The following is a 23,670-nucleotide window of genomic DNA, read 5'->3' as shown; positions in this document are numbered from 1 at the left end:
TGAGAAAATAGGGCTGTACCCAGACCATTGGGGTTTGAGTGACACCTGAGCTAATCAAATGAACTTCTGCAAGTCCCCGCATTTCTGTGAGCCTTGGTTCGTCTATAAAATGTGGGTAATTACAGCTAATCTGCATGCCAGAAACGACGTAAACAGTCAAAGATGTGGCATCAAGTAAATCTTCCATGAACAGCAGTTATTTTTTTCTCCTGTCAAGCCTGATTCCTAGAGACTCCAGCCCACCCTGTGATTTCTCACATTTCTCCTGTGTGGTGTGCTCTGCACAGTATCTGCCGGGTTAGTAGTTTATAATGCAAAAGCAATTTTCCTGTAGTGACCACCAATCTCAGCAGACCAACCAGAGCAGGCAAACTCTAAGTACAAAGGCACATGTGACAGACGTGTAACCGATGCTCACCCACAGCTGGGGACACAAGACAGAAAAGATAGCTGTGGCCCCTACCCTCAAGAAGTGTACACTGTTTCTTCCTTATTTCTGTTTCATCAGCATCTGACATATAGTAGGTGCTCAATAAACGTTTGGAGAAATTGATGAAAAAGAGGCAGGATGAGAAAATAGAGAGAAGACGAGAAAAAAGATTCCCTCTGGGTCACAGGAGCTGCCTGGGGAGAGAACTGGGCCTTCAATGATAGGTGGGGTTGCTTAGGGGGGGCCTTGGGTGGGGGAGCCTTGGGTGGGGGGGTGCAGTGCATCCCAGGACAATGAAACATCGAGGAGAACTCGAGGCAGGTGACCTTAGTGACTAGCCAGCACGGGGGTGCTGTGGAGCTCCCAGGAAGAAAAGGAGCTGGATTTTGGAGATTAGAATCCAGCATGGGAAGTTGGGTGCTGTCCTGCAGAGAGTGGAGAGCCATGAGAGGTCCCACCCCTTAAAAGAGGGGAACCCTGAAGCAAGTGGTGAATTAAGAAGGAAAATCCAGGTTCAGCACATTAATGGATCAGGCAAAGAGAACATTCAGAGTCTGTGGCAAGAGCCCAGGTTGAGGCAACGAGAGCTTGAACTTGGGTGGTAGCAGTGGGAATAGAGAGGAAAGGGGAAGTCTGAGAGATGTACAGCCTGCTGGGCTAGGCTCAGTGATGGTGACAGACTCAAAACAAAGCATGGGGCCGGGCGTGGTGGCTCACGCTCGTAATCCCAACACTTTGGGAGGTCGAGGCAGGTGGATCATGAGGTCAGGAGTTCGAGACCAGCCTGGCCAATATGGTGAAACCCTGTCTCTACTAAAAATACAAAAATTACCAGACATGGTGGTGAGTGCCTGTAATCCCAGCTACTCAAGAGGCTGAGGCAGAAGAATCGCTTGAACCCGGGAGGCAAAGGTTGCAGTGAGTGGAGATCGCACCACTGCACTCCAGCCTGGGCAACAAAGTCAGACTCCGTCTCAAAAAAAAATAAAAATAAAAATAAAGTATGGGAAGGGGAGGTTGCACCGGCCGCCAAGGCTTCACACCAGGGGAACATCATCAGGGAAAATGCGAAGCGGAGAAGATGGAAACCCTGGGCCGGTGGAAGGTGCTGGGTGTGTCACATCTCCACTGAGAGCAGGACCCAAGCCTGTGAGGCACCTACTCTGTGCTCCATCTGAGACGCCCAGGTGTGATGGGGAGGGGGCACAGCTGCGAGCTCCTGTAGGGGTGGCCAGGCCTGTTCCCCTGCTCCTCACCAGACAGCACAGTGCCTGCCTCACAGCAGGGTCTGGTCAGTGTGTGTGTGGAAGAAACAGGTTCTCAGGAGCTCACTGTCTACTTAAGGCACTATCCAGGAGGCTGCGGAAAATGACCTTGGGCTCACTTGCATTTCACTTCTTTGGAGTAGAAAAGAAAATGGGGAAAATAAAGCAAGTAGAGGCCAGTCATGGTGGCTCATGCCTGTAATCCCAGCACTTCAGGAGGCTGAGGTGGGAGGATCACTTGAGGTCAGGAGTTCAAGACCAGCCTGGCCAACATGGTGAAACCCTGTCTCTATTAAAAATATGAAAATTAGCTGGACATGATGGTGCATACCTGTAATCCCAGCTGCTCAGGAGGCTGAGGCAGGAGAATCACTTGAACCGGGAGGCAAAGGTTGGAGTGAGCCAAGATTGCCCCACTGAACTCCAGCCTGGGCGACAGAGTGAGACTCAGTCTCAAAAGAAAAGAAAGAGTGGGTAGGTGAGGAGCATTCTTCTGGCAATAACTTACATCCATGGCTCAAAAGCTGTACTCTGAGGGGCTCTTGAGCCCAAAGGAGAGGCCCTAAGATCTGTCAGATGGATGAAAAAAAAAAAGTGGGTTCCATCCCTCCATCTCCACCTTCATCCAAAGCACCTCAACTTTTATCCACTCTAGATACTCAGTAGCAGTTTAAGATTCATTTGAAAAAAAAAAAACTCATTGGTTTAAAAGAGAAAAGTAATTATAGTGACTCAAATGTAATGTGCAAAAATTAAAATTGGACTGAAAAGGGACATTGTCAATTAGAGTACTGTCTCCCATCCCCAAAAATAATAATTTGTAAATCATGTCCTTTGGGTGGATTTTTCCTGTATACTCATCTTCCCCAGAAACAGTCTTTCCATAGAAAAGCCAAGTGGATCCAAGCAGACAGAATGCGAGAGGCTCTAGGAAGGTCTTTTTTTTTTTTTTGAGACCGAGTCTCACTCTGTCACCTAGTCTGTAGTGCAGTGGGGCGATGTTGGCTCACTGCAACCTGTGGGATCCTACACCTCCAAGCCTGCTCAGATGGCATCGGGAGATGCTCCCCCTCAAAAGGCCCTCTCCTGCTCAGCCCCATCCCGTCAGGCTCCTTTCCTACAGACCCCAGGTCTTATTCCAGGCATCTTGTGCCTGCTGCAACCCCTGGCTCTGAGACAACCACCAAAAGGGTCTGTGGCCACTCAGAGTCCACCTCCATGGCCTACTTCAACTGATCCGCCTTCCCAGCATTGCCTTCCTCCAGAGCCTGGTTTCCATGGCGATAGCCCCCTCCTCTCCCTGGGGGCTCCAGCCAGTTCACAACTTACCCTTGGCCCTCGGATGCTTCTTGCACCCCACTTCCCCGGGGGCCCTCACCCAGTACCTCCCGCACCTTCCTCCAAGAGGACACAGGATGGGGAGAGACTGGGACAGTTACCCACTGTGGGTGCTTCCTAATAATGGACATCTCAGAGGGCTCGGCACTGCTTCATTTAAGGGGCTCTCATTATAACCCCCTCCACGTCCACCTGACAACCTGATAATTCTCTCTGATAGCACAATCTTTGGCAGTTACTGCAGCTGCCTTGACTCTGTCCTTGCAAGAAAGATTTTGAGATAAAAGGATGAGCTGTGAAATCATCATTAGAGTGAAAGGAGCCTAGAGAAGGAGTCCTTTCCACCCACCCCCTCCCTCTCCATGCTGCCCCTCACCCTCCTCCCCTGCTTCCTCCTCTTCCTCTCCCTCTCCTCTTCTCTCCCACGTCCTCACTTCACTCCTTTGCTCTCTCTCCAGTCCCTCCCTTCTCTCCCCTTCTCCTCTCTCATCTCTTCCCTCCTTTTCTACCCTGTTTTGGTGCCAGAAACAGTCTAATTACAACAGAGAACTTGAAGAGACAGAGAGGAAAAAAAAACCTACCATACATAGCTGATTAAAATGTCCTATGAAATCTAATTTGTAAAGCTCAAATCAGAATAAAAAGTGTTACTCCCACAATTCAAGGCCAATTTGATTTTTAATGAGACTCCTCGGAGACCCTGCCAAGATCTTGTCAGGTTGTGAACTCGGCCACCTTCCTGCCTGTCCCCAGCTCTCCACTGTGAATCTGCACCCCTCCTTCTGGGGAGCCTCCACCCCAAGCTCTGCTGCCATCCAAGCTCCCCTGGGTTGATACACACCAAGTGTCCCCCTCTTGGGGTCATCTGTTGCTGAGAGCTCAGTCCTCGGTGTGGCCCAAGCCTGGGGCTTTTTGTCCCCAAGATGGGCAGCAGCCAGTGTCCAGGACGTCTGTGGCTGCCCCTGACTCTCCCGGGTTGGGGAGGAGAGGCCACAGCATCAGCAGCTGGAGCGCCAGGTCCAGTTTTGCCTCGGTTAGGTCTGGGTCTGTAGAGCAGGAGGTAGGAAAAAGGGAGGGCTTGGAATGCAGATGGGCCCCTGCTCAAACCCCCGCTCTACCACTCATTAGCTGCGTGACCTTGGGCAGGTTACTGTGCCTCTCTGATCCTGGTTTCTTTGTTGTAAAATGGGGCTTTTTCTGCCCTGAAGTATAATTAAGTGGATTACAGGAGGGGTTGTATGAAGCACTGGTTGTACTGTGGGCCAGATGCTCAGCGAATGTCAATGTCCCATTGTCCACTCAGCTGTGGAATCCCAGGAGACACAGATCACATCACACCTCTTCATCAGCAACTCCCTCCAAGGCCAGGCTTGGGGATCTGCACACAGCATAGCTCGGTAGGGGAGAGCATGGTCTTCGGAGCCAGAAAGACTTGGATTCACCGCACCACCCACCCCAACTCCCGCTAGACAGTTCCCTGGGCAATTGAGTTAACCCTGAGCCTCCGTTTCCCAAAGTCCTGTAAAATGGGGTTGACAATGCCCCATTCGAGTGTTGCCACGGTGGTAACTAGAGTCAGGGCATGCGCCGTACTTGGTGAGCAATTCACAAGCACAGCTCCCATTACTATTTTTCACCTCCCTGTGCCTCATTTTCCCATCTGGAAAATGGGGATAAAAATAGTGCCTACTATTTTTAGGTTGTTATGACGATGAAAATATTAATGAATTAATATTTTAAAGCCTCAAAACAGAGCATGGCATCTTGTAAGCATTGTGGATGGGTTTGTTTAATAAAATAATGTCAACTGACTCTCTTCGATGATTCTGGCCCTCTCGTTTTGAGGAGGCATGGTGTCCATAATGATTTTTTCCCAAGTGATTGTGAGGCTGGAGTAAGGTCTGCTGCAGAAAAGAAAGGGACAGGGAGGACACGGTAGGATGGCACGCCTCCTCAGCACACCTCCTGCCATACTGCACCACCACCCACCCCTCTGAACTTGGCCCTCAGCCCACCCCAGGAGCCACTGAAACAGCAAAATGATTTCCTGAATTCTCAGGTTTAACCAAAGCCACACCACTCTCCATCGACCCCCTTCTTAACACACAGCCACCACAGAATGCTTCTAGCTAGAGGTCTCTCTCTCTCTCTCCTGTTTTTGCGCTGGTGTGGGACTGCATGCCCAGCACATGGCATTAAGTAGGAGCTCACCAATGCATGGGAAGTGGCACGTCCCAAAGGTGGAGGGAGATGGCCCATAGGGAGCTGGGGTGTGGCTAGACCAGTCCATGTGTTAGGGACTGATGGGCAGAGGGGCTGGAGCTGGGAGCCAGGCCCCCACAGGAGGGAATAGAGCTGGGGCTGAGACCAGTTAGGAAGCTCTACCAGACCCTCAGCAGGAAAGCCAGGTGCTTCAGGAGGCTCAGTATCCTGCGCCAGCCCTGCTCTGCTTCCATAGCTGGAGGGGAGCCTTCTCGCCCCTGTAGCCGGCAGGTAACTGACCATTGTGTTTGTCTCCTTCCCAGGCCAAGTCTATTCCTTCAGCCAGCAGCCCCAGGACCAGGTGGTGGTGTCGGGACAGCCAGTGACGCTACTTTGCGCCATCCCCGAATACGATGGCTTCGTTCTGTGGATCAAGGACGGCTTGGCTCTGGGTGTGGGCAGGGACCTCTCAAGTGAGTACCTCCAGACCTCCTGGGGTGGGCCTGGGGCCATCACTTCCTTACTCACCCATCCACCTTCCTAGGGAGCACCCTTCTTCACAGGCGTCTGAGTATCAAATCTCTAGCTTTCACTGCAACTCCTCAGGCAGAGTCAGGCTAGGCAAGCACTGCACCCAGCATCCCTAGACTCTGAGGGCCCCTGATGTGCATAATGAACCATAAGCAAACCCTCCTTCTAGCGGTGGGTCCTAACCTAACTCGACATTGCCCTCAAGCATCTACTCCAAAGTCAAACATGATTCATGTAAATTCCAGTTTCCAGAAATCAAGTGTTCCTGTGTCTTGGCCCAAGATTTATCCCCCATTTATTAAGGCACAATTATTAAGGAAATACAAGTCACAACCTGGTTCTTCCAGGCTTCTCACCCATTAAAGGGAACCAAGTAAACTGAAATTCACAAAGACACCTAGTTGATCTTAGGAGCCATCATGAGATGGGAAGAAAAGACAGGAAGTATTAAAAATAAATTTCCAACTATGTTCGGCTTGGGCAGGCTGGTGTTCAGCAAAGCTACCCTGGGACAGGCAGTGAGAGTTCCCACAGTTGTTGATGGCTGACACGTGAACTCACTGGCCAGTGCTGACAACAGATCATTTGTTAACTATTGTGAATAGTGATCCCATAAGACCATACAGACGCTTTTCCGATCCATCCTCTTCCCTGGAGAAAAAAAAAGAATGGCTCATCCCCCTGGTCACACGCCCTTCAGCTATCATTATTCTGTCCTACAGGTAGGCAGTGGTTGTTTGCTAGGCTTGGCGTACACAGTAAAATTCACAAGCAGGGACCCCTGGGTGTCATTCCCCTGTGATTTGGGAATAGCTAAGGGTGGAGGAGGAGAGAAAAATATTATTCAGCTGAGAAGTAACTTTGCCTCTCGCATGGTATACAGCTGCAGGAAAATAAAAATCGAAGTGCACTCAGGACATGATGGTTGGGAAATTAATATTTTTAAATGTGAGTTATGTCTTGCCAAAAATGTATATTGAAACATTATAGCAATGGTCAATAGCAGGCACAAGGTTTGAACGCTGCAGCCCCGCTGAGCATGGAAAAAATACACAAAAATATCTCCAAAATATACTGTGCTGCCATAAAGTTTAACTGTTATGGGAACCAGCCAATTTCAGAGACTCCGAACGCCTTTACCCTAGAGAAACTCAGGGAATGATACAACCTTCCCAAACTAGAATAGTTCATGCACCAGATGGCTCTGAGCTGGGATGAGCGCTGCCGCTAGTTAAGGAGGCTGTCTGGGGTACCGGTCAGTGGGTTTCCAACTTCCGTCAGGGACTGGGGTCTTGCTGGGTCAGTGGCCAAAAGGAGGCTCAGGTCAGCAGGGATAGTGCATACGGTGGTCATCTCAGCATGGATAACTGACCCTCTAGCATCCAGTGCCATGAATGGCTTTCTGGGATCCAGGGCTGGTACCTGCTTAGGGCTGCAGAACAATGGCCTCTGACAAACTGGGGCCTGTGTCCTCTCCAGCTTGACTCGGTTTGCCTCTCCATACAGAGCCAATGACCTCAAACTCCTGATAAAATATTTGCCCTGTACTTTGTCACTTGTCCCAAAAATAGCATCATGGCAATCATGATAGATACTTACATGCTCAATTAACTCTGCTCGCTTGCCTGATGTGGAAACAGGCAGGACAGCCCTCAACTCAATTCAGCAAGTACTTGTAGAGCCCTTAACACCGCAAAAGCTCTCCTACAGGGAAACTGAGGCCCAGGGTTGTGGGATTTCAGCCTGCTACATCTCTGTCCTCTCCCACTGTAACCATGTGGCCCCCCCGAATCTCCCAGAAATGATACGCTCCTTGAAGACCTAAATGTTTTTCTAGTCAACAAAGCTGGAAAAACCAGTCAAAGAAAATGATTTATAAATGCACTTCTTCATATAGATAGAACATTTTTCTTCTAAGAAGCTCAAGTACTTCACAGACATTATCTCATAAATCTACAGCAATCCGGAGGGAGAAAAGAAGGATTTTCCCCTTTGTTTGACAGGTAAACAAAGTCACAACTGAGAAAGAAATTGACTCAACTATATAACCAATCCCAGCACATGAGACCTGCCTGTTAACCCCAAAGGGTCCAGATACTCTGTCTGCTCTCCCTTCTAAAGATGAAGACCTCTTTGGCCACCTGACCTTATGACTTACCTTTCTCTTCATTTAAATTGGCATTTATAGACTACTTACAATGTGCCAGGCACTTTACATAGATTATCCTATTTAACCTTCACCATAACCTTATGAGGTACTGGTTAAAATGGGGACTGGCACATAGTAAGTAGTCTATGAGGCACAAAGAAGTTAAAGTAACTCACCCAAGACAGCAGAGCTAGGAAGTGATCCAGCTGGCGTTGGAACCCAGGCAATTCGACTATAGAACCCAGACTCTAAGTAATTTTGCCTCCTTGGGGAGTAGCAAGAGAGAGTAATGATAACGTGGAAGGAGCTAGAACTTTCTCAGAATCCATGCTTCTGAGTCTGATTTTCAAAGATGCTGCCAGTCCTTGGGATAGCATCACAGCTCGCTGCCTAATTAGGCAAATACAAACAAACCCATCACTGATGTTTTCAGCAGCTCGTGAGAGCAAAATCCTGCTGCTGATAGCTTGCAAGACAACAGAAACAGAAGCTCCAGCCAAGATGCCTGCAGGAGACCAGGGACTAATCACAGGATAGTGGGATCCAGAGGCTGGGCTGGAGGGGCTGGGGGTAGCCAGCCAGCTACAAGGAAGGCAGCGGCAGCAGGGAGAGGATTGGGCTAGAACCCATTTTCAGCCCCTCTCCTGGCCCTGGGGGGAGACAGCTTAACTTACCTGGGCTCATTCCCAAAGCCCAGCAGAAGGCGGGAAGTGTGGGCAGGAGGAGAGGCAGTGCTCTCAGGGGTGCAGCTGATGGCCTTGTGAGCTTTTCTGGCCAGGCCTGCACAGCTGGGGAGGACAGGGCCATTTTATTGCATGATGAGGATGGTAGCCATGAAGACATGAGTCTGAAGGGCCCGGCTGCACAGGAAGCACTCCAGAGCATGCCAGGAAGGCTGGGAGAGGATCATCACAGCTACCTCGCCTGACCAGGAACAAGTGCTGGTGGCCCGTTGTACAGCCCACCCCCAGGGAGGCCTGCCCCACCTCCAGAAGACCCTTCACTTATGGTGGTGAGAGGGGCCTTCAAGCTCCTCTAGTCTGATCTTTCACCCGGTGTAGAAATCACCTCTGCAACATCCCTGAGAGGCGATCATCCAACCTCTGCTTGAATACAGCCAGTGATGGGGACCTCACTACCATCTCTGGCAGCCCAGATCCTTGTTGGATACCTCAAACAGTTGAGAATATTCTAAAGAACCTCCCTGTGTGAATTCTGCCTGTTGGTGCTGGTGCTGCCCTTGGGAGCTCAGGAACACGCCCAACCGACACTGAGAGACTGTTTGAAATACTTGAGGCGAGCTCTTGCAGGTCTCCCTGCCTGTCTTTGTTCTGTCTCTCTCACTTGCTTGAGCCCTCATCTTCTCTTTAAAAGGCTGAATGTGTCCCATCTCATCCTCCTACAGCACCCGTCTGAGAACGCTCCCTGTGTGGTGAGGGTCCTTCAAAAGGAGGAGCAGCCTGGGGCTGCCAGAGGGGAGTAGAAGCCGAGGGCAGCCTCTGAGGAGAGAAGGGAACCAGGACAGACGTGAAAGACAGTGGGGACTGGAGTCCAGTTGTAAATCCACACAGTGAGGGACTCGGGGGAGGGCAGACCTCAGTGAGGAGATGGATGGAAAGAGAAATAGGGAGGTTTAGGGCCCGAGACCCAGGAAAGAGAGGATCTGCCCAAGGTGGCCAGCCACAACTTCAGTTGGCATTTATATTCAACCCCACACAGCAGCAGGAACGCTGATTAATGATTTATATTCTCAAACTTTTATTTATCTATTATTCATTGCCCATGGTACAAGGGGCCCCCAATTCTTAAGCGTCCTGAGCACTTCATAAGTGTGTCACCAGGCCCTGGGGTTTCTGGCGGGACAGGAGGAATGACTAGACAGGGCCCACTGTGACTCAAAGTGACCCAAGGTTCCTAAACACTAGAAGGGCGGGCCTAGATTTCTACTTCCTGTCCATCCTGAAACAAAATTTTTGCAAAGTCACTCTTGATCCTTTTCCAAACATTTCTCTTTTTCCTTCCTTCTCTCTCTGACCGTCTTCTCTCTGTAATTCTCAGCCTGGGTCTCTCTGTCTGTCTGTCTCTCTCTCTCTCCTCTCTATCTTATCAAAATGCATGTCTGCTTGGTAGACCTCAGTGCTGAGCACACCGCTTTCCAGAATAATAAGCCAGTGGTGTCTGTCCACGCTTAGCATTTCCATCTCTTCTCCCTCTTTCCTTTCTAACAGTGGCTCCTCCGATTTTCCTAAACCTGAAACCAACAAGACCCTTACATGGCCGGGCATGGTGGCTCATGCCTATAATCCCAGAACTTTGGGAGGTTGAGGAGGGAGAACCGCCTAAGTCCAGGAGTTCAAGACCACTCAGGGTGACATAGTGAGATCCCATCTCTACAAAAGATAAAAAAAATTAGCCGACGTGGTGGTGCATGTCTGTAGTCCCAGCTACTTGGGAGGCTGAGGTGGGAGGATCGTTTGAGTCTGGGAGGTGGAGGCTGCAGTGAGCTATGATCCTGCCACTACACTCCAATCTGAGTGACAGAGCAATACCCTGTCTCAAAAACTAACAAACAAACCAAATGCCCTTATACACACACACACACACACAGAGAGAGAGAGAGAGAGCCAACACCTTCAACGCCTGGGGAAAGCTCTTGCATTTGTGCTCCTTGCACTGAGATCAGAGCCCTGAGCAATCACCCGCTCTGCCAGCCTTGTAGAACGGCCCCTGCTTGGGTCCCCCACTCTGTGCCTCTTTGTCATGGGTGTCCCCTCCACCCCACCCCAGCTCCCTGACCTGCCTGTTGTCTCCACAGGTTACCCACAGTACCTGGTGGTAGGGAACCACCTGTCGGGGGAGCACCACCTGAAGATCCTGCGGGCAGAGCTGCAAGACGATGCGGTGTACGAGTGCCAGGCCATCCAGGCCGCCATCCGCTCCCGCCCCGCACGCCTCACAGTCCTGGGTAAGAACCATCTGCACACAGGGCTGGGACACTGCGTGAAGCACCAAGGGCTCAGCTCCAAGAGGGTATTTTTTTGGTCAGACATGGGGAGACTCCCCTCTGGGGATCATCCCACAGGGCTCCAGACACTGCTGCTTCCACAATATCCATGCCCACCTTCCCACCCAAACGGGACAAGCGAAGGCTCTTTCCCTAGTAAACCAGACAGCCAATGCCAGCGGACTCAGTCCAACCCCGGCGTGTTTGATGGTGCCTTAGGCAGCTAATGAGGGCTCCTACATGCTTATTTATTCCATCAGAAAGCACGCTCTGCACACGTTATCTAGGCTAGGCTCTGTGCCAGGAAGAATGTGGCACAGGCTGTGGGTCCCTTCTTTCTGAACTGACCCCCACTCCGGTGCTAACAAAGCCCTATCTTTCCACCTTCTCTGTAGAATCAGCCCGATTCTCCCCATGATTCTAGTATCCATGTGGACACCAGTGACCCCCGTGACTTCTCCACCCCTCATTGTTCCCTGGGAATCCTGGCTGAGAGGTCCTTCCTAGGAAAATTCATTTCAGGTCCTTATTCCAAATCATACTTTTCCCCTTGGTCTTTCTTCATCTTATGTTCCCAGGAGCTCAGCGTTCCTGGATCATCTTGCCTGAAGACAGGGGAATGGGCTCGGTGACCTCTTAAACCACCTAGTTCTGATTTGGAGTTCAGTCCCGGGAGTCTCCCTCCTCTGGCCAAATGTTACCGAGGATCAAGGCTGCTGAGAACCAGGCCTTGCACATAAGTCATGAGAGCTCACATTTGCCAAGCAGTTCACCGTAGCTCTCCAGGCTCTTTCAGGCACATGACCTCCGCTGTTCCTGACGCTGCTCGGTGGGACAGGGACTGTTACCCCAGATGAGATACTAAGGCCCACAGATGCAGAGAGCTTGGCCCATGGGCTCCTGGCCAGGGCTCCAGGGCTCCCTGCCCCACCTCGCTGCCCCCTTACACGTGAGTCTGTGCCAGGCACGCGTGCAGGAGGGAAGTGGGAAAGCCCGGACCCACCCCTTAGCAGCTGTTGTGAAGGTTCGACAACAGGGTCAGCAGCTGGGGTGCTGCCTCCTCTTCTGGCAGCTAAAGCACACGGCTGCTCAGAGATGAAATATTTAAAAGCGTGTCAGGTTATCTTCAGATCTACATGGCCAAAGACACCAGGGCAGATTATTCCAAGCAGTGCAGCAGACAGGCCCCGGAGGACCACTTACCAAGCTCGGAGCTTGACTTCTTGAGATGCGGGGGAGGGACTTGGGGCCAGCCTCAGAAACCTCCTGCAACCTTTGAGTCTCCCCAGGCCTGCGATGAAAGGAATGAGAAAATAAACCTGTTCCAGCGGGGGTAAATAAGTTGGGATTCCATGGCCAGGAAGCGGGACTTCCGAGGAGTAATTGGGGTATTAAAGGCAGCAGCGCCGTTCTCATTTCTCCCAAGACGGTGACTAAAATGAGAATGAGTCTGCCATGTGGTGTGGGGGTTGTGGGAGGAGAGGAGGAGGAATTAGGGCCTCATATTGTTTCTGATTTTGAGGATTGCAAAATGCCAGAACAGATTTGCTAAGTTGTAGGCTCCTCATCTTCAGAGATGGCTCAGCCCCTCCATCCTCAGAAGAATCTGCCTCTACCGACTCATACACCTTCTAGAGGGGCCAGAGGATGCTGGAACCACAGGAACCTGAGCATTGTCCACTCCTCTGACTTCACAGGAACCAAAAATAGGTGGAGCCACATCTCATCCTTAAGGCTGTATTGACTTCCCCAGTCCTGACATGATCATTACACTTCCTTTCCTCTCAACTCTACGTTACGTAACAAAGTCCAACATATTAAAAGTCCAGATTATTTCGAATGTTTTACAGATGAGAGAATGGAAACTCAGAGAGGCAAAGGCACTCACAGGAGGTGACACAGCTTAATTAACCTTCAAAATCAACTCCAGATTTTTCAGCTCCAAGCTCTTTGCCTAGTCTCCTGTTCCCAGATGCCAGCAGCATCTCATCTGTCCGGCTGGTGAGGGGCCAGGCTTCTCAGAGCAGGGCCTCAGGATCCAACCTGAACAGACCCGATTTTGTCTTAAGTCATGTCTAAAAGGCATTCACTCCCCCTTCCTCTCCGGTGGCATGGCCTGACACCGCCCTCTGGGCACAGAGCTGGGTTTCTGTGGGGGAGATGTTTTATTCAAGTCTGGAGATCAGCGGAAGGAGGGCAGAGGAAGTTTCCATGATCCCCAGCAGGGTCCCCTCCGTGAAATTCCTGAGAGCCAGAAAGGGAGCCTCAGCCAGCATCTTGTCCATCAGCCTTTCAGGCAGCTCCACAAAAACCATTCATCCTGAGCAAACTAAAACCCCAGGCAAGACAGTGCTTCCCAGCACTCTGCCTGCAGTCCTCACTGACTCCCTGGGACACTCCCAGGTCGCCAGCCCAGCTGGTCTTGCAGGGCTCCGCCTGGCTGAGTGTCCTGGGGTATAGCACCCCACCTACTGCTCTGCAAGGAGGCCCCCAGGGCAGCAGCCGACCCAGCCAGCTGGAAAGGGACCCCTGGTCTGGGGAAGGGGAATGGAGAGAGTGGCTGTTCCCACAGATGGGGGAGAGGTATTTCTGCTCCTTGGCCCAGCCGCCTTCCCTACCAAGACCCCATCTGCTTTGCTGTGACATCTCAGCCCGGGAAAATGTCCCAGCCAGTTCCCCAAGGGGGGCTGCCTTCCCTGTGTTCCAGGAATGAGAGAGCTTCCTAATTTAGTCTATATTTGCCTGAGATAGATTTTTAATTAAATAAAGTAAGAGCCTGATTAGAACCTACGGAAGATGCGAAAGCAGAATCAGATGGTATTCCGGCAAAATTGCAAAGCAAACACTTTGGCTAGAACAGAGGGAGGCCCCCGGGGGTCTTCCATCAAATTACCAAGTGAGGAGGGCAAATAGGAGAGATTATATAGCCAACAGATGTGCATTGTTAAAATATGCATCTGCCGGCAGCGTGCTCAGATGAAGCCAGAGGGCCAGCTCGCAGAGCCGCTGGGTCCTAGGGAAGGCATGGGGACTCGGCCTGGCAGCCAAGCCTAGAGTCACAGACACATTAATTAGCGTTGTGTTTCCAGCTCTCAGATGCAATCAGGCAAGGAGCAACTTCGGAGCTGAGCATTTGTACCTCGGGAGGCAGAAGGAGGGAGCCAGGAAATGAGGAGGGAAAGACGGGGGGAAGGCCTTGAGTTTGCAAAGCTGAGAGAGGCAAAGACTGGGGATTTTAGGTCAGGTCAATCAGTGGTCAGGCTGCGTGCCCTCTGTGGCCCAGCCAACTGCCAAGGACTATGGCTTGACTCAGCCCAGGGTCAAGACAGGCGTCTTTTCACCTGCAGAACATCTGGAGAATCACGGTGTCACGGAAACAGCATTAGACTCAGAGGCAGTGGTCTTGGTTTTACCAGTGTCCAGCTGTGTGACAGTGGCCCTGTTTCTCAAGCTGGGTCTCAGTTTCCTCATCTGTAAAATGAGAGGTGGTGATAAATAAGATGGTCGCTGAGAACTGTCTCACTCCCAAAAGGCCATGACTTCCACTGTAAGGAGTCCAACATGCTGTACCAACTATTTTAGGAAATTGGGCCATCCCTCCCTGGAACCAAGATTGGCGCAGTGACCGAGGCATAGAAGAAAACTGATTAGGGTGGCTTAAACAGCATCCCACTTCGAGGCTGGGAGATAGGACCTCTCCAAGTCCTGTTCAGCCCTGGGGTCCTGGCCTTGGCTGTGGACCTCAAACCCTGGTCCTCCCTGCAAAGGATCCCCCCCAACCGCCCCTCTGTAGCCAGCTTCCACATAGACCTAGCCCTCTCCGAAGACTCAGTTTGGTTGGGCATCAGAGGACCTCCGTGCACATGTGCAGAGAGCTGTCATGGGGTAGGAAGAGCCCTGGGCCAGGAAGTAGAATATGCTCTTGCTGCTCACTAACTGGGTGACCTTGGGCAAGGTCCTTAAGGCTGGAACTGGGCCTCTTTGGCTCAAGCCTCTATAACCAGCGTGAATGAATGAATGAATGACGTTTCTGGTTCTTCATCTATAAAATAGAGGGTTAAAAATACCAATGTCATAGAATTGTTGTAAACATTAAACACTCTGTCTCTCTCTCTCTCTCTCTCTCTCTCTCTCTCTCAATCTCTAACAGTGAAGTGTCATACACTTTCTTGGTTTGTTTTTTGTTTTTTGAGATGGAGCCTGGCTCTGTCGCCCAGGCTGGAGTGCAATGACACGATCTCAGCTCACCGCAACCTCCGCCTTCTGGGTCCTCCTGCTCCAGCCTCCTGAGTAGCTGGGATTACAGGCACGTGCCACCACGCCTGGCTAATTTTTGTATTTTTAGCCATGCTGCCCAGGCTGGTCTCGAACACCTGACCTCAAGTGATCCACCCGTCTTGGCCTCCCAAAGTGCTGGGATTACAGGCGTGAGCCACCCCGACTGTATTTTAAAGTTGTGCACACATATACATGCAGACTGCTCCTTCTTCCACCTACAGGAATCCCAGGGTTGAAAAATATTGAAACTGTCCCAGGGTCAGAGTTGTAAGGGTGGCATTACACTTGATCTCTTCAACTTCCTGGAAACTTGGGAAGCAAGGTGTGGGGACATCCAGGGCAGGGAGGAAATGGCACCAAGGATTTGATCAACAAATGTTTACTGAGCACCTGTTATATGCCAAGCACTAGTCTAGACCCGTGGGATTCATCAGGAAACGAAAGAGAAAACCATCCTTGCCCTGGTGGAGCTTGCATTCTGGCAGAGAGCAGGCGGTCGATAAGTGATGCACGGATTAAACCATAAATTGCGTTGCTGTACAGGATGTGAGGTGGTAATAAATGCTACGGAAAGGAAAAAGTAGAGCAGGATGGGGGGATCAGAAGTGGGAGGAGGGGATGTTGGCATCAGATTAATTATTAAGAGGGGCATTTTTCCCAGTCTCCCTCCCCATTTCCCTCTTCTTCCTGGCCCGTTCTAATATTAACTCTGCTGTCTTGTGGCTCCCGTTAGAAATAAAGCTTCCTAAATCAACATGAATTATTTAAGAGGGAGACTAAGTCAATTCAAATAAAGAGGGCATCTTTTTAAATGATGTCAAGCCCCAAATACTGAGAGAGGAGAACAGATAAGGTCCAATCTGTGACGTGTCCTTGACTAGTTTGTTTTTCAAAACCACAAGCTCCCTTTGCCACAGCTCTACCAGCGGAGCTGCAGGGCCTCCTCAGCCCACCGCGTTGGCAGCCTCCCCCAATCTCCCATCCATGAATCTTCTGGGGAGATGGGTCCAGAGAACAGTGGTGAATAACTCAGAGTCTGCCAGCAAGGGAAGGCAGAGCTGGAACAGACCTCGAGGGTGCTGGCTTCTAAACCATTCTTCCAGAAACTGGTTGCAAGAAACCCATCCATAGTCACCCTGACATAAAAAGGCGAATCAGTAGGTGACAGTCTGAGGGGTTCTTCAGGGGCGAGAAAGTGTCCCCACAGAACAAAACCCAAGCTCCCTGCCAGGCCACACAAGGCCCCCCGAGGCCAGCCCCCAGCTGTGTCCCCAGCCTCAGACCCACCGCCAACCTGTTCCCGCACTAACAAGCAGCTGGCATCTCCTTCCGCTCACCAAGCCTCTGGGCCCTCGCTCTCACTGTGTTTCTTCCTGGAGTGCCCTTCCTACCTTTCTTCCCTTGGCTGACTTGTGTTCAGCTGTCAAGATTCACCTTAGACAACTCCTCCTCCAGGAAGCCTTCTCTGGAGCCCACATGGCCCGACTGTCCCCCTGTGGTCCTTTTCACTTCCTTAGGCATCTTTTTTTTGAGTCAGGGTCTTGCTCTGTCATCCAGACTGAAGTGCAGTGGCACTATTATGGCTCACTGCAGCCTCGACCTCCCTGGCTCAAGCGATCCTCCCACCTCAGCCTCCCGAGTAGCTGAGACCACAGGCATGCATCACCTCACCCAGCTAATTTTTGTTTGTTTGTTTTTTTGTTTCGTTCTGTTTTGTTTTTGTAGAGACAGGGTTTCGCCATGTTGCTTAGGCTGGTCTTGAACTTCTGGGCTCAAGGGATCCACCCACCTCAGCCTCCTAAAGTGCTGAGATTACAGGCGTGAGCCATCGTGCCCAGCCTCCTTATGCACCTTGGTCACAGGTCTGGACACGCTATGTTGAGAGTAACTGTTTTCATGTCTGTTTCCCCCACCGGGTCTCCTGGGAGCATCTTTCATCCTTCATGCCTAGCACAGCCTAGAATCACATACTGGGTGTTCAGTAAATGTTCCTCATGGCAATTGAAACAACAAAGCTTAGGGAAATTTTAGGGGGAGTTTACACTGAATCTGACGACAGAGAACAGAGCCTGGCAGATAGTAAGCCCCAAACACGGATGACAATTGTGTTGTGTTGTGTTGTGTTGTGTTGTGTTGTGTTGTGTTGTGTTGGAGAGGCAATGTGGCTTTGTGGCTAAGCGCCCGGCCTCTGGAAGCCAGATTGCCTGCACTTGAAACCTAGCTGTATCATTTTGCCACTGGTGTGACCTTGAGCAAGTTATTTAACCACTCTATGCCTATTTCTTTCTGCGTAAAATGAAGGAAATAATCATAACTGCCTTCATGGGGTTGAAGAGAGGATTTAATGAAATAATATATGTAAAACACGTCTAAGAATAGCGCCTGTTATGCAGCAAGGCATAGCAGCATTGGCTGCTAGTATTATAACTGTTTTCATCGTTGCTATTATTGCACAATGTTATAAGACACCAACAAGCAACCCCTGCATCCCGGGGGATCAGACTTTGCTTCCTAGAGAAGCTTTCCCATGCATCAAGCAAGGCAGGAAGATGCGATTCCTGCAGGCCCCTCCCAGCAGGCTGCACACCTGGGAAGAAAGGCAGAATTGATTTCCTTATCTGCTTATTAAGCGTGTTTTGCCTGGGCCCTGGCCTGGTCTTAGGTGCCGTATCTCATTTGTGCTGTGTGGCTGTTTCCTGCAACATTCATTACCCTGCAATCACCCCCAAATAGCGGTAGCAAACGAGCCAGAGACGGAAGACAGGAGCAGAAAACATCCTTATCTCCTGAGGTTCCACATGGGAGCTGTGTCAGAGCTATTGTACATCTCGCTCCCCCTACATACACCCCACCCCTGCCACCAGCTCGCTCCCAGCTCCCTTCCTGGTAGCCCAGACTACCCCCATGTCCCCTGGGCCAGAAGCAGATTCCCCTCCTCTTTCTCCCTTTGGCCACTGACACCACCTTAGCCTCCCATCTAACTCAGAGCTCACCTGCTGGGTGGGTGATAAAGTGAGCAGAGCTGGGGGCCATGAAGGGTATCTGAGGCCGACATATAGTCTCTCACCTCTAAGTTATATTATAGCTCCCTGAGGTCCACCCTGTGGGTTCAATGCCATAATGCCACGCTGAGTAGTTGCTGTTGGGGGCCAGATGAGATAGAAGGTCTCCCTGGAGGTCTTGCAGCCATTGAGTTGAGGTGTGCGGGTCGCCCCAGCCCTGCCCTCCTGCTGCACTCCAAGGTCGCCCCCCACAATCTCCCTGCCCCCATAATCTGCATGTTACCATGGGCAGGCATGGCCTCTGTCTCTTTACCCACTCCATCTCCCATCCTCATCACAGCCTGGCTGGATGTCAAAACTCTCCTCCAGCCTGGGGTCGTCCCTCATGTTGGGAAATGAGGTGGGGGCAGGACACTCAAGCATTAAATGACTTCCAAGGCCCGGAGGAAGAGAGGATCCCTCAGGGATGGAGGCAAACTCAGCGCATCTTTTCCCTTCCCTGCCTGAGTGTGGAGAAGGGCAGGCAGGAGCCTCTCCAAGGAGAAGACCTGATGCAAGGAACACACAGCCCCACCCTACCCCAACCAGTGCCACCATGAGCGATTTCTGGAGGAGCCCAGAAGTTGACACTGCCTATCCAAGTGCCCACTCGCCACTGAAATCTGGGGGTAGCATCCCAAATGACCATCCCCAGAGCCAGCCCCCATACCCCCCAGCATCTTTTGCTCCCAGCACCAGGACAAGGGAAGCTGGGGAGGTTCTTAGGAGCCCACTCATGGTCTACTGCTCATGGAGCGGGTTCAGCCTCCTGTTGTTGCCTGGCCCCAGTGCCTGCACCCCCATCACCAAGAGACAGGCCCTTCAGGGCAGCCCTGGGAAGTTCTGGAGTGTGTCACCACCATCCCCAGGGCATTGGAAACTCCAGACCCAAGCAGGACAAACGGCCCTCACTGGGGAGCTGGGACGCATTCACTCCTGCCCCAGTCCTGCCACCATCCAGCTGTGAGACAGGGGCTGATGCTGCTTAACCTCTCAGGGCCCACCCTCTCCGTGGTGGAGCCACTAGCAGGAGAGATGAAGTGTAAACCCACTTCACGGGTTGACTGTGATTCTCTCTCATTTGCTCATGGTTTGGGGTTGGGGCATGAGGGGCATTGTTCCCTGAGTTCCTCTTCCCTTCCTCCTGAGAGCAAGGATAATATACCCTTCAGCTGCTGGAACCAAGCATGACCCTGGGAGATGCTGAGCAGGCTCAACTGCTCAGCAAAGAGTGAGCTCAGACTGTGGAGATTTGCAAAAGTCAGGACCTCGATCCTCGGGTGTCTGCCATTTGACATGGAATCATCAGCTCCAGGGCTGCAAGTGAAATCTAAGCCCCTTCCTATAACATGCAGGGGGCAGCTGCCTGGAGGAGGCCCCTTACCCACTTACCCCTCATACAGCTGCTCCTCAGGCCTGGGTATCTCTTTCAGCATCCCCACAAGCCTGCAAAAGCACAGCAAGAGCCCACCTCTGTCCTGGTGCCCTACTGGGATCCTCAGTCTGGAAGCCCCACTGGCCACTGGCCATTGACAGGATTCCCCATTTATGTGCCAATCATAAGGATACACACATGGACAGCTTCGCCTCAAGGACAAATGCGCTGATGCACGCAGGTACTTACACACACGCCTCAGAGCCAAATCATCAGTGTCGCCCTGATAGAAAGACACAAGAACATCCGGTCAGGGGATCAGTCACTGTTAGGAAATGGACACATTCTTGGAGGCCTGAAGTACTGACCCTCACACCTTGTCAGGCCCAGGAAAGAGGGGGGTAATGGAAGCACAGACTCATCGGCATGAGGCCCTGTTTCTCTACTGATTCCCCCTCATCTCACGAAATGGAGGAGGAACAGAGCCAGAGCCAACTGAGGGAGGGGCAGGCCAGCCAGTCCCACGTGTGTGTTCACCCCTGTCCCGGCTCCAGCTTCCTGGGCATCCTGGGTGTCAAACCCAGGACGCTGTCTGAGGCCCGCCCTGGGGGAAGCCCAGGGGAGCTGCAGCTGCACAGGGAGCCCTCTGAGGGCTAAAAATAACCCGCCGCTTCTCCGTTCCGACCTCAGCCTGGGCCCAAAACAAGGGTTTCACGGCAAATTATGGATTTAAAACTGGCAATGAATCTCCATTACAGCATGAAATGAGAAAGGAAAATGCCACTAAATGGAAGCCTTCCCCCGGCAGCCAGTGGGGTGAGGGAGGGGTGTCATCCTCAGAGGGAGTTTAGGGACAAAGTCACACAACCCAAGGCAGACTCGCGGAGGCCAAGCCTGGAGAGAAAGAGAGGTCCTGGAAGATTGGCAGGAGCCAGAGCCTAAGGGAGCCCCCACTGTTTCGGGGCAGGATAGGACACCACAGAAGCAGAAGACGCAATGCCCATGAGCCGGGAGCCAAGACTAACAGCTATGGTCAGTGTCCTGCAGAGGAAAGATGCATTGCTGCCTTTGGAGTGGGAATGGCCACAGCTTTGTTATCTTGCTGCTGTGATGGGACCTGTGTTGTAGGTCCAGTGGAGAGAGGTGTTTGGGGACCCATGACCGACTTCCTCTCCAGGCAGCCTGGGGGGTCCACTCTTTGTATAGCTCTTTTTTTTTTTTTTCTTTGAGATGGAGTCTCCCTCTGTCGCCCAACCTGGAGTGCAGTGGCTTGATCTCAGCTCACTGCAACCTCTGCCTCCCAGGTTCAAGCAATTATCTTGCCTCAGCCTCCCGAGTAGCTGGGACTACAGGCGTGAGCCACTGTGCCTGGCCTGTGTAGCTCTTGAAACCACTCCTCAACATGGCATACCTGGTGACATCCCTGCAGACTCTAGAAATGGAGGCACAACCAACAACTCTCTGTTCTGCTCCAACACACACACACACACACACACACACACACACACACACACACACACACAGCACTGCAGATCTCCAGGGAGCCCAGCCACTGGCCCTTGTGTGTTCCTCTCCTCCCAATTTCAGCCATTTACTTCCCTATGTGCACTAGCCCTGGAGGCACCAGGACAACTGTCATGGTTTAACTCAGGCCATGGGAGATGGGAGTAGATGAAGAGGAGCAACAGCAGAGAGAGAGTTGAGCAGTCAGTATCTCCAGCAGCACCAGACACAATACTTGGCCTGGGCAGCCTGTGATTGGTCAGCACCATGGCCAGTGCAAAGTCCCTGAAGTCTAACAGGGACGCAGTACCTGTAAAAGACATAAGAGAGATACTGTGTACACAATTTTTAAAAATGAGGAGGTTCAGCTCACTAAAGAGAAGATGTAGGGGAATAGGGTCCCTCCCAAATATCTAAAGAAGCACAATAGATTTACTCTGGAGCTCCGGAGGATGGAAACAGAGCCAGGGTAGCTGGGCACAGTGGCTCACACCTGTAATCCCAGCACTTTGAGAGGCTGAGGCAGGTGGATTGCCTAAACCCAAGAGGCAAAGGGTGCAGTGTCTGGTCAACAGTGAGACCCCTATCTCAAAAAAAAGGAAGGAAGGAAACAAAGTCAGGGAGGACATTTCTTAACAACTAAAACTAACAGAGTTCAGTTAAGTAGTAAGCTTCCTGTCTCTGGGAGTATTCAAGCAGAAGCTGAGTTTTCTTGCATGCTGTTTCTATAGGGAGGAAATAGATTCATCTCCAGAGATGAGATGATGGCAGCAAGTCTGCCAGTTCTGGAGCTGAGTGAGGTCATGGGCTGGCCCAAGAGAGGGGAAGATTCAGAGAGAAGAGAGCCAGAACCATTTAAGGATGTTCCTTTCCTATCCAGCTGTCCCCAGAGCAGTTTGTTGCAGGCTCTGCCAAGACAATTTCAGCCCCAGGTGAAATATTAGCCCAGATCCAAAGTTCTCAATTTGAGCAGTGTGTGTTTTCTTTTTTTTCTTTTTTTCTTTTTTCTTTTTTTTTTTTTTTTTTTGAGACGGAGTCTTGCTCTGTTGTCCAGTCCAGGCTGGAGTGTAGTGGCACAATCTCGGCTCACTGCAACCTCCGCCTCCCAGGTTCAAGTGATTCTCCTGCGAATCTCCTGGGATTACAGATGTGCACCACCACGCCCAGCTAATTTTCTGTATTTTTAGTAGAGACAGGGTTTCACCATGCTGGCCAGGCTGGTCTTGAACTCCTGACCTCAGGTGATTCCCCCACCTTGGCCTCCCAAAGTGCTGGGATTACAGGTGTGAGCTACCACGCTGGGCCCAATTTGAGTGCTGAGATATGTTGGTGCCTCTGTGGTGGCAGGATGCCACAAGGCAGGAAAGTGACAGATAGTTGGAAGCTGTTGACTTTAATTCAAAACTTTACCATTCTGCAAACTGCTGGCAAAATCTGGGTCCATCATGGGAATGTCACATTTATGAACACACACAGAATGGCTGGGGAAAAAAAGGAAAAAAGAGGATGAGAATCTGATATGTTCTTTCTAATGTCAACCTCATGACCTACGTACCAGCTAAAATAATGTCTCAGAGTTTGGACAGAATGTGAAAAGATCAGGCAGTGAGTGTTCAACACAGCTACCTTCCTGGAGGAACTCCACCTGAAGCCAAGCTTGGAGGGTGGCAGAGACGTGATTGAGTATGAAGGAGGGGTGAGGGCATTCCAAGCCTGAGAGTTCACCTGGGTGAAAGAGCAAGGTGAGAATCAGTCCAGGCAGAACAGGGCTTGTGAGTGAGGGTCCCCAGCAGGAGCAGAAGGTATATCCCATGAAATGATGAGAAACGGTGGCATGATGTCAGAGCAAAAAGCTGGGGGCTTCATCAGAGATAAGATGCTCGTGCCTAGGAGACTGGCTTTCACTCATGAGAAGTTCTGATAGGTACTAGGAAAGACAGGGACTGGACACAGCTTCAAAGCCCCCATTCAGAGGTCGTGATGGTCCCAAACTCCGGGAGCTGCACCCTGCATGTGCCCCACTAGGCAGGGATGAGGAGATCTAAGTTCAGCCACACCTTCTATGCACAGAAAGGGCAGCCTGTGAGTTGCTTGAGTGGAGAGAAGAGAGAAGGGCGAGGGTGACGCTGGTGAGCTGCCACTCTATGGCAGGCACTGTGCTGGGGAACCCACTCGCATGCCTTCATCTGCCCTCTGACCAACTCTGCCAGGCAGGTCCCGTGTCCCCTTTTACAGACGGGGAAGCTGAGACATAGAGGCTCATGACCTTGCCCAAGGTCACACGCAAGAAAGGTAAAGAATGAGAATCTGAATGCAGTCGCTTCTGGCTCTGAAACCCTTGCCCTTTATGCTCAATTATGCCCCTCCTCTTTTCCAAACTCCACTCTCTCTGCTGCCTGACTCCCCCTAAAATCATCACTATGATACAGGTTTCTTCCTAGCCCCTGGGAACTCCAGGAGCCCTGCTTGAACCCTTCCACTATCCCAGGGCTCATGGAATCGGGGAGTCGGCTCGAAGAGCAAACCCAAGGCTTCCAAAAACCCTTCCTGGCAG

The 23,670-nt window shown here is 51.4% G+C and overlaps 1 protein-coding gene across 6 annotated transcripts in view; it reads left to right on the top strand.

Moving 5' to 3' along the window:
* Positions 1–23,670, top strand: part of KIRREL3 (kirre like nephrin family adhesion molecule 3) — a 585,001-nt gene that overhangs the window by 475,014 nt on the left and 86,317 nt on the right. For all 6 annotated transcript variants that reach the window (XM_031015910.3, XM_031015908.3, XM_031015909.3 and 3 more), the window contains 2 exons: positions 5,559–5,708; positions 10,731–10,880. In XM_031015910.3, coding sequence (XP_030871770.1) covers positions 5,559–5,708; positions 10,731–10,880 — 300 coding nt within the window. The remainder of the gene's footprint in view (positions 1–5,558; positions 5,709–10,730; positions 10,881–23,670) is intronic.

This window comes from Gorilla gorilla, chromosome 9, assembly GCF_029281585.2.
Source record: "Gorilla gorilla gorilla isolate KB3781 chromosome 9, NHGRI_mGorGor1-v2.1_pri, whole genome shotgun sequence".
In the NCBI taxonomy this organism is placed as follows: Eukaryota; Metazoa; Chordata; class Mammalia; order Primates; family Hominidae; genus Gorilla; species Gorilla gorilla.
This window is presented reverse-complemented; position numbering and strand designations above follow the sequence as displayed.